Source organism: Hyperolius riggenbachi, chromosome 3, assembly GCF_040937935.1.
Source record: "Hyperolius riggenbachi isolate aHypRig1 chromosome 3, aHypRig1.pri, whole genome shotgun sequence".
Lineage (NCBI taxonomy): Eukaryota > Metazoa > Chordata > Amphibia > Anura > Hyperoliidae > Hyperolius > Hyperolius riggenbachi.
Window position 1 is genome coordinate 247202941 of NC_090648.1, and position 11422 is coordinate 247214362.

The 11422-nt window shown below is 42.9% G+C and overlaps 1 protein-coding gene across 1 annotated transcript in view; it reads right to left on the reverse strand.

Moving 5' to 3' along the window:
• The window catches only part of LOC137563530 (coiled-coil domain-containing protein 3-like), a 53975-nt gene extending 48491 nt beyond the window's left edge, over positions 1-5484 (reverse strand). Inside the window, exons 1-2 of the mRNA XM_068276107.1 lie at positions 4818-5484; positions 642-807 (exon numbers count right to left, since the gene is read on the reverse strand). Coding sequence (XP_068132208.1) covers positions 642-807; positions 4818-5194 — 543 coding nt within the window. The 5' untranslated portion in view covers positions 5195-5484. The remainder of the gene's footprint in view (positions 1-641; positions 808-4817) is intronic.
• Positions 5485-11422: the final 5938 nt, after the last annotated feature.

Below are 11422 nucleotides of genomic sequence, written 5' to 3' on the forward strand. Positions count from 1 at the left end.
ACTTTTAAAAAGACCCTAAAATCTGGAAATAATCATACCGCCAGGGGGGTTAAAGTCTATATCCAGCCTCAATTGCAGTTCACGCTCATTATACGGTAACACATGCGTTATGCAACTGTCCACTGTGAACCTAGCCTAATGCTGGATACACACTTCGCGTTCCCGCACTCGATGTGCCCGTCGATTCGCGTCCACTCTATTATTTCCGAGCATTTCCGAGCGCATTTCGATGATTGTTAGGTCGATTTATATGTAAAGTATGCCAAATCGACCTAATGATCCATCGAAATGTGAATCGGACATGTTGGAAATAGTCGAGTCAACGTGAATCCACGGGCGCATCGAGCGCGGAAACGCACCATGTGTATCCAGCATAAGGGTGCCTTTAAACTAATACCTGCGATTTCCTGCTGAGTTTTTTCAAGATGAGATGAATGTCTCTGTTCTCGGTAGCACAGGAACCTAGAAGTTCAGTTCCTGATGGAGATATGGTTCTTATCAGAATAAGCAGAATTTTTCCAGTGTTGATGGTGACAGTAAAACGTTTACACAATGCTATAAAGAAAGCTGTGATTGAAGTTCCCATTTAGAATGTAGGAAGAGTGTGGCACAGGCAGAGATTAGCTTCTAGTAAAACTTACCCTACTGTCCTCTTGACTTTCCAGTTCATACATGGTTTGCTGCCCTTGAGAACAATTGGAGTACTGGAAAAGACTGGAAAACAGTCTCCAGTTGTCTTGAGTATCTGCAAATATTGCATCCTGAAAATTCACTCCATGTGGGAGAAGATTGTAATTCTCATCCATTCTGCAAAAAAAAATAATAATAATAATAATAAAATACAGTAGTGTTTTTTTCAGTATGTCACATTCAGACATTCCCTTTAAAACCAGTAAGTAGTATTAATGTAAGTCAAATACGGTTGAAATTAGCTTGTCTAAAACTAGTAAAGGCAGCCATATTTTGAACACAGTGAATATTAAACCCAAAATGATACTAAAACCTACTGCCAAGCCTGGAAGTACCCCTAATTATAGAAAATATATTTGATATGTCTAATGCTAAATTATAAAAGTCTAACAGAAGAAATAATAAGGTGGTTTCTCATGACAATCAATCAGCTGATAGCTGCCACTCTAAAGCTGGCCATACACTATACAAAAGGTCTAAGTGGGCAAAAATTGTGTTTTCCATCAGCACATTGATCGACTCGTGATCCACATTTCAAACAACATCTCAATAAAAAGGCAATGTTCATTCTTGGTGATGTTATATAGTGTATGGCCCTCTTTACATTATCTGGGAATGTAAATCCTGGAACCTGTTGCTTTGGAAACACATCTACCTCATATTTTCACTCTGCCACATAGCTACTCTATGAAGTAGAAAATACATTGCCCATCAACAACTGATATAATTAATGAATTCTGTTTTTGCAAAACAATAGAAAACTGTATTCCTTATCAGTTACTTAGAATCTTTACTAATCTTGACCTAATCTTTAATAAACTTGTCAGGGCCGTGTTGATGCTGGCACTGGTGGTAGATGTGGACTCTTCTAGGGTGTGGTGTCTAAGTGACAACAAGCCTCAACCAGAGCACCCCACAAGGAATGATGGGTACATACCCTTAGTGGGCAGTAGACTACTTTTCTGCCTACGTTGCCACCAGGTCAGGACCCCTATGATTGCTCCATCAGTGAAAAAAAGAACATGATGGGAGGGCAAAAAAGGCTAGCTGACTGGACTGGTGCAAAACACCACGTTGACAGGATTGGTGTACAGAACAAACTTATATGACTGGCAGAACTGACACAGAGGAATAGTATACAAGACTAACTGACAGGACTGGTGTACAGAACTCACTGACAGGACTGAAGTACCTGCCACTAGTTTGCTGAAAAGTGAAGAGCAAATATACTGTATATATAAGTCTTGACTTTTAATGCTGCACACTGTATCCACTAATCAGACATGCACATCCAACCATCAAAAGTAGCATACTTCTAATGATAAACTTCTGCTCTTAAAATGTTTCTCTCAAGTTTCCTCACAAAATAACATGATCAAATGTTACTATCAAAATACCTCCAGCCACCATCAAGCAAAAAAGTGCTCAAAATAAGTTGTTTCAGATGCACTTTTTCTTAGCAACTTTTTAGTATAGAAAAGAAAATCTAAGAAAGCATATGTGAGATAATTGTGTATAGTTTATTGAATCGGCAGGGACGGATCTAGACCAAGTTGCCCCAAGTTGCGCCTGGGGCAAGGTCAGGTTTTGGCGCCTAAACGGCCATTCCCCATCCAAATTTTGCCGCCTTTTTAAGAATTCAACAAACTGCGCCTGGGGCAAGAGACCTGCTTGCCCCCCCCCCCCCCCCTAGATCCGTCCCTGTGAATCGGTGCCAACAAGCAAGTCTGTGTGCATGGTCAGTGTCGGAAAACAGTTCTGTCAGGAATGTACAAAACTGGGGAAAATAAAAAGCAATGCTGTTATTTGTAAGACAGTATCTTGTTCCAGATAGTCAAATCAGTTTCCAGCTTTCATATTTTATTGCTGCAGGATAGAAAATAAAAGCAGATCATGTCCCACAGTTGGCATGACACTTGGGTACAAGACTGTGACACTGGAGCCATGTGCTTTGATATACTGCTGCTCAGGAGATGGGGAGGAAAGCTGTGTGTCCCTAAATCAGGGTTCTGTACTAGTGACTCAGCAGCCACATGTACTGAGTCACCATGCTACCAATAACCAGGACAATACTCTTTATAGTCTCCACTATCACCCACTTCTGCTTCTTTAAAGGAGAACTGTAGTGAGAGTGATATGGAGGCTGCCATATTTATTTCCTTTTAAGCAATACCAGTTGCCTGGCAGCCCTGCTGATCTATTTGGCTAAAGAAGTGGCTGAATCACACCAGAAACATGCATGCAGCTAATCTTGTCATATCTGTCTAATTTGTCAGAAACACCTGATCTGCTGCATGCTTGTTCAGGGCCTATGGCTGAAAGTATTAGAGACAGAGGATTAGCTGAATAGCCAGGCAACTGGTATTGCTTAAAAGGAAATAAATATGGCAGCCTCCATATGCCTCTCACTACAGTTCTCCTTTAATGGACATTTTTGCTTAAAGTAAACTAGAGACTAACTAATTAGATTGAATACTTACCCAAGGCTTTCTCCAGCCTCATAAACACATGCGAGTCCCACGCTGTGCTCCCACGGTCTGCCGTTCAGCCGCGATCAGCCCTGGTAATTGCTTCAGTTGTGTCAGTCTGGGTCTTCTGTGCATGCACGGGAGGTCCGCGCATGCTCAGAAGACCCAGACTGGACCCAACTGAGGCTTTGTTCACATTAGCAAATGCGAACGGCCGTGCGTTCGGAACGCAACGCGTACGAACGCACGCCATCCGCATTTGTATGCGTTGCGTGGCTGATCCCATTCACAGAAAGTGAATGGGACAGCCACGCATTTTTGGAAAAAATGCGTGCAGCATGCGTTCCCGGACCGCACTGGTCTGGAACGCATGCAGTGTGAACATCAGACAGTGCACTCTAGGTCTGCCTCCAGCATGCGTTCCCAAAACGCGGCTGGAAAAGCGTGCAGTGTGAATGGGGCCTGAGTCCAGTTACCAGGGCTGATTGCCAAGGAACGGCAGACCGCAGGAGGACGGCGTGGGACTCACACGTACTTATGCCCCATAAGCACGTGTGAGTCCCACACCGTCCTTCCGCGGTAGGAAGAAGCTTCCTACCTACCTGGGATACTTACCCGGTAGGTAGGTAGCCCCGGGTAAGTATCGATTCAATCTATTTGTTAGTCTCTGGTTCGCATTAATATATTAGGGCTTTGTAAGTAAAGGATAACATTAAACCCTAGTTCACTCTCTTTTCATTTTTTTGTAAAATTGAATTACTTACAGAATGACACTGAAATTTGTTGTGTGCACAAAGTATACAGCCACCAGCAGAGTTGGAGTCTCTTCCTCTGCATACAGCCATCACCTGAACACACCAACCTCCTCCCTTTGCTGCCACCTGTGGGCTGGGTGAGAACTACATCAAAAGATTAGAACTGCCTGGTGCTCCCTCCAATTTCCTACCTGACTACCTCATGTGGGTGGTGATAGGATAAAGGAGGACATTGGATAACTCATTGACTTCTATTCAGTTCAGCCAAGCAGTATCTGACATTGGCAAAGCAAGCCAACCAGGAAAACAACTTAATGGTGAAAAAAGGTGTGAGACCTTTGTACATTCCAGATTATAATATCTCCCACAATGTACATTAAAACACAAGCTTAATTATGATATGTCACACAATATGCATTTGTCCCATGACTTCAATGAAAGTCCATTTTCAGTTCTTGCTAAAAGAAGCAGTTAGGCTGTGTGGAAAACAGCAGTGGGATCTCACATCTGGAATATTAATAGTATTTATTATTTTCTGCAGGAATTTCTACAGCAAGTTACATGTTGCTACATGTCCCCAAACAGCACTTTGTTACTTTGGTATTTTAATGATTATTTGCTACATTTATGACAAACTTTGAGGTCTTCGTCTGGGAAACTAAACTCAAAATCTCATTCACTTACACTGTAAGTTGTAGAGTTGTTCAATTACTGATTTCAATAAATGTCTAAATTAAATGTATACACTTTATCTCTTGCCTGGCAAAAATACGTTTACTGAGCATGTACTGTTGGGCAGTTACAAGCTTTGATGCTACTAACATCATCAGCAAACCTAATGTAGAGGATTCTATTCATGGCAAAATACAAAGAAGGGAAAGACAAATATCTAACAGTAACTCACCTGAGAAAGAAAAAGTAGGCGTGACCTTGCACTACAGTGTACGAATGGCAGTCAAAGTACCCCAGTCCAGTGATGTTAAGCCTGGATCCTGCAGGGACCTCCAGCATGCTACCCCATCCCTGGTCACAGAGCATCTCTATCTCTGCAGAATAGAAGAAGGTGCTGTCCCCTGACTCATACTGCCACGGCAGGTAGTTGTATAGGCTGCTGAAGATGCTGCTGTACGTTTCCTGGTGCACAGCCAGCACCTTGGCATAGACAATGATTTGTGCTAGCTCTGCTCTGCATCCCTCGCTCAGGTGTCTCCAGTCAGAGGATAGCTGACATCCCAAAGCACAGCTCCCCAGTAACAATACTAGGAACACAAGATGCATCATGGTGGGCTTTTCACTGTCCTCTTCACTTCTCCACACCTGGATTGAAAGCTTGATGAAAAAAGCTCCAGAGGTTTACATGAAGCTTGTATGTTCCATTGTTAGTAACTGTATGCACTCTGCATTTCAGTGGAAATCTAAGCAATGCATTTTGTATCTCCAAGCCTGTACCGTCCTGCAGCACCAGCCAGCTCCACACTAAGCTCTGCACTGATCGAGTAGAGCAGAGCAGATCATTTACAAGGTCTCCAGAACTGTCTGCCCGCCCTCTGTTTGCTACATCTCTCAGTACACATGGGGGAGTTGGTGGAAGAGAATGGGTGACAGTTTTCCGTTTGTGAAAAAGAAGTTAATCTTCTGTAACTGGCACTTCTTGTGGCAGTGTGATCAGATCAGAGAAGATCACTGAAAAGAAACAGTTTAACTTGAACAACAATAAAGTACCGTACATGTACAGTATGTGTATGTGTAGTCTGTGCATGATCTCTCATTCCTGTCCAGCAGAATAAAATACTGTAATGTTCAACTAACTTTCTCCTTTCAATTTTTTTTTTTTATTAAGGATACATCAAGACTTATAAGAGTACAGGTAAAAGTCAAGATTATTTTTGTATATCTATCTTTTTATGAAATTATAGAACACATAGGGCTTGATTCAGTAACCAGTGCTAACATAGCACGTCTTAAGGCTTTGGACGTGCAAACTAGGGTGGTAAGTAGTTTGCACGTCCAAAGCTGTTAGTGATTGCGCGCAAAGTTTAGCGCTGCGCGGTGCGCTGATAACGTCGCACCAGTGTGCGCGAAGGGTCGCACCATTCACGTGCAAAATAGCTGTTCAGGCTATTTTGCGCGCGCATCGGTGCAATGTTATCGCCCGTTATCGCGTCCTAAGTGCCTCTTCACTGGCGACCCTTTAGTGAATTGAGGTCCTAGGAGTGTGCAAATATAGAGTATAGAGAAAATGTGTTAAACACCTCTTCCCCATAGTAGGACTTCTATACAAATGTAGCCATGTAGCCAGCCTTAGAAGAAACAAAATATGTCATCGGTCACCTCATTTTTGTTATTTAATAAGTCCAGGCTGGTTCGAATTTAGTAAAGATAGATTCCTGCTATGAATGCAGGCATGTGACTGCAAGAGCCCAAACCCAAATTCACTAACATTACATCACTCCTTATTCACCTCTCTCTTCAACAGCTCCCTATCAGAGGGGTGGGTCCCCTCCTGCTTCAAAAGGTCCACAATCATACCAGTCCCCCAAAAAACAGGGAACATGGAGCTTAACAACTTCAGACCCGTAGCCCTGACCCCCATCATCATGAAAGTATTCGAGAGGCTAGTGCTCGACCACCTGAAGCACTCCACCGGCACCCTCCTCGAACCACACCAGTTTGCCTACAGGGAAAATCGATCAGTTGATGATGCAATCAATGTCAGCCTAGCATACATCTTGGAGCACCTTGACAGACCAGGGGCCTATGCTAGGGTCCATTTCCTGGACTTCAACTCGGCCTTTAATACCATCTGCCCGGACATTCTGATCGACAACCTTGCGCATCTCGGGGTAGATCCCCTCCTCTGCAGGTGGGTAAAGGACTTTCTCTCCAACAGAACCCAACGGGTCAAGCTTGGCAGTCACATCTCCAGCGAGAGAACCACTAATGTCGGTGCACCGCAAGGCTGCGTGCTGTCTCCACTCCTGTTCTCCCTGTATACCAACAAATGCACCTCGACCTCCGACTCCGTCAAAGTTATTAAATTTGCAGACGATACCACGCTTATCGGCCTCATCGACAGAAACGGGGAGGACCCCTATCGAAATGAAATTGCGAAGATCTGTAATTGGTGCAAGGTCAACAATCTCGTTCTCAACACAGCAAAGACCGTGGAACTGATCGTGGCCTTCCGGAAACTCCCCCCTGCCCCCCTCTTGGTGTTCATCTCGGCACAAACTTAACAAGCGACCTCAAATGGGAGCAGAGCACTACAAAAACTAATGGGAGCAGAACACTACAAAAACTCAGAAGAAAGCACAGCAAAGGCTATTCTTCCTGCGCCAATTGAAGAAATTCGGCATGTCACGGGAACTGCTCACCAGCTTTTACACCTCGACCATCGAATCCATCCTCTGCTGCTCCATCATCGTCTGGTACGCCGGTACAACTGCTAAGGATAAATACAAACTCCACAGAGTGATAAACGCAGCAGAAACGATCATCGGCGCCCACCTGCCCTCGCTAGATCTCCTCTACACCACGAGAATGAAGACAAGGGCCTCCAAGATCCTACTCGACCCCTCCCACCCGGGCAGACGCTACTTCGAGACCCTTCCATTGGGACGTCGGTTCAGATCCATCCCCACCAAAACCACTAGGCGCATGAACACCTTCTTCCCCCAAGCAGTCCACCTGTTGAATTCACTGAACTCAAGACCCCCCCTTCCCCCACCACCACCACCACTGGGACACTCTACCCCCCAGGGCAACCATCCCCCACAGCTGTTAATTCTGACCCCTCCAAGACTCTAACTGTGTTGCTCCATATATCTGCATGTATGTTTTGCTTTGCCTTGCTTATGTTTGCTAAGTGGTATATGTTTGCCGGGTGTTATATGTTATATATTTTATATGTTCCTGAACTGCCATTTGCCATGTGAACCACAAGCAATTCCGGGCTCACCAATCGGTGTGCTTGGCGACAATAAAGATGATTCTGATTATTTTCTCATGGTCTAGGCGACCTCAAATTTACCGCCTAATAGGAGAAAGGCTTAAGAAAAATCCTTTCCAGGTTTACTAGATCACTTGTGTTCTGAAGTACTTTTTCTACTATTCTCTAACTAACCCCACTGTAACACAGGTTTAAGTTATGCTAAATAATGTAGTATTGTATCATGTGGCCTGATCATTTCTGATCCTTATAGGTTGTGTTTTCAGGCTCAGACAACACTAGCAATAGAAGTCTGCAGAGGGATTTTAGATTGAAAGCTTGCTCTTTGAATGTGATTCAACACTGTATGCTAAATAATGTAATACACACCTCTGTGTTTTGTATCTTCTGCTCCTCATAAATATCCTGATAAATCAATGGCCTATGCTGATGGCTATGTAGTCGTGCTGTTCAGAAATTCTAAAAATATATATTTTTTCTTTCTGACATGTCACAGCAAAATAAAATATAAATGTACTTGATAATTGCCTCCCCGCAGCTTGCCATAGATCTGTCTTAGTTACAGCTTGTAACAATGACCTATTTTCCAGCCTGACACCAGATGAATTCACTGGTACCACTTTGTAGGGTCTGCCAAGTTGGTATGGCAATTTGGCTTCTGTCACCATTTAATGTCCTTGCACTTCTCACAAACTTGGTGGTCTTCTTTAGACAAGACCATTCTGCCCAATGAATGCCTGGACCAGCACCAGTATTCCATTTATCTCTTAGTAACATGTCATTGTTTTGAGATAGAAACGTCCTTGCTCTTTGAATTTACATAATAACTCAGTGAAAGATTACTTGATTCACCAGAACAGTTCTCATTGCAAGACTACAGTTGTTTGATTTCAGTGGGTTACTTTATTTTAAAGAAAGACACAAGGGGTGTATGGAAGATGACAATTCTGCCTCTTTTCTTTCCAAAGTTATTTGTCTGGCTGTCTTGTCACCAGCCTACAACAAGTATGCAGTCAAAGCAAAGTCTGAACACCTGATCTGCATAATTATTCTGGGTCAGAACGTATGAAAGGCAGTAATAGCACAAGAGCAAAGCAAGTGGAATTCCTTAAATGGAAGGCACCAGTGGAAGCTGCATGCTACTATAAGTCAGATTTAATTAAAGTACACCTTGCTACAGAAAAAAGGAGAGTATTCCACATACACCAAAGTCCAGCTAATTTGGTTTTATGTTGACTTCCATCCTTGAAAATGACACCTTCTATGTACAAGCAAAATACTTCTAATGATCCCATTTCAGATGACTGCAAAGCAGGCTATAAAATGATGCAAAATCTCCCTGTACATAGCACTGACAACACCAACAACATGGCAGCTCCCATATAAGCTAAAAATAAACAACTGAAGTAAGCTATTTGAGAGAAATAATTGTGGCAACGTAGGCCCTGATTCACTAACCTGTGGTAGGAATTCCCTGAGTAGGCAATGCACGGCAATTTTTCCATTACTACCGCTAACAGTAGGTAATGTGATTGACCGAGTGTGAGACTGGAGCAGCTATTAGGGGCAGGAACATACCTCAGGGTGGGTGGAGGGAGAGATGGGGGGTGAGTGTAGGGAATTTCTTTGTATTGTATTTGTACAGTATGTTTTTCTTGTGGCAAAAAAAGACAATAAAAAGATTTATAACTACTGCTGATAGCGTAGCATGTGTTGCATAATTAGCATGACCTGCATTACCTAAGTAATGCGAGCATTACTAAGGTAACAATGCAATGCAATGAGCATTTCCCTAGCAACGCTTGCATTACTTAGGTAATGGAGGCATCGCTGTCAGCGATAGTAATGGTCAGTTAGTGAATCAAGGCCATACATGGGCCCATATACAATTACATTTTTTCCTGAGTTTTCTTCTATGAGATCATTTTTCGTCTTCGACTTAAAATAACATTTCAGCATTTGCAATTAAAAAAGTACAAAATAGGTAAATGTGCTATTAAAATAATTTTGGAAGTTTCTTGCTTGCTGGTGGATTTTAAAGCATTTTTATTGAGAATAAGAATAATGAAAATAAATTAGACAATATCACCAAGGACAGGCATGTCCAAAGTGCGTCCCGAAGCCCAAATGTGGCCCACTGAGCCTTTTCTAGTGGCTCCCAAAGTTCTCTACAGATGATAATACCATGCAGGTTGCAGGCTGTAGCTGCCATGCTACATTCAGGGCCACTTTGTGTTGCTGCTCTGCCTCCCTCTTTGCCCATCTGTAGGTTATCAGCCACCATTGTAGTAACAGCCACTGATTAGAAGCTGCCACCATGCTAACTGCACACAGTACATGTGTTGTTTCCTGTGGAAATGTTTTGACAAAAAGTCACAGGCATAGTGTACCCAATGGCAGTGTGTTTAATCTAATTAGTTTGCCATAGGCAAACGCAGGGGGGGATTACAGCTGCCCAGAATCCCCCCTCAGACCAGGGCTAGTGCAGTGTCTGGGGACAGGCACCAGAATATCTGCAGGTATCTGCAGGCATCCTGCAGCTCACAGCACCGCCCCCTTTCTTTCCCTGCTACATTTGACTTTGGATGAAGCAGCAGCATGTGTATAGAGCATGGAGCAGCTATGGGGAACTTAGAGTCAGGTATGAGCACAGCCCTGTGCCCTGCTGTGTGAATGCTTCACTTCCCCCTTCATTAGCAATGTCAGCTGTCCTCATTATTATCTGTATCCAAACTGCTCCTGATCGATCCAGTTGACATCGTCGATCGGGAGCAGATCGAACATTTAGGAAATAATTGTCAGATCCTGTCAATCAGATGAGAAATTGCATTATGTGTACCCAGCATGATGTCCTACCATATTATTATACTGTATTGTGCGCACTGAGGGAGACCTTTCAGGAATACCCACCTTGAAAATCCTGGGTTTGCCCCTGTTTGGCTCCCTAGCATTCTCAAGAACGGCGATATGGCCCTTGGCCTAAAACGTTTGTACACCCCTGATCTAGGAGAAAAAGTTAATTGCATATGGGCCTAGTGTGGTAACTATGTCTGCTACTTAAAGATGCAGACAATTACTGTACATGTGTATTTGAAATATTCAGACTTCACAAAGCTGCTGATCAGTTACAAATGCTACAGGACCTGCTTTATTTTTTATTTTAAAAATGTCTGGTCATAATTAGATTTTAGCATTTTTGATGTGCAGAATATCTTTTTCATCACAATTTACAAACTAGAATGAAAATATATTCATGCAAATGACCCCAGAACAGTATTCTTCAGATCTGATAAGCATCAGTAAAGGTCAGTGAACTAAAGAGCATAGACAGCAGATTTAGTTTATTTTCTTCCTCCTCAGAGTTTAGATTTCAGCAGGCATCTCCAGAGATTTGTTCTTCTCATGGACACTAATTTATCATTCCTACTATTTTTGGAAATGTTGCTGAGAGGATATCCAATGGTGAAACAATTCAGTCATTTTGGACCATTTAAGACAAAGTACAAATGGGACGCTGGCATTGTGTTTTCATAAATTATAAGGTTACGTGATAACTTCTA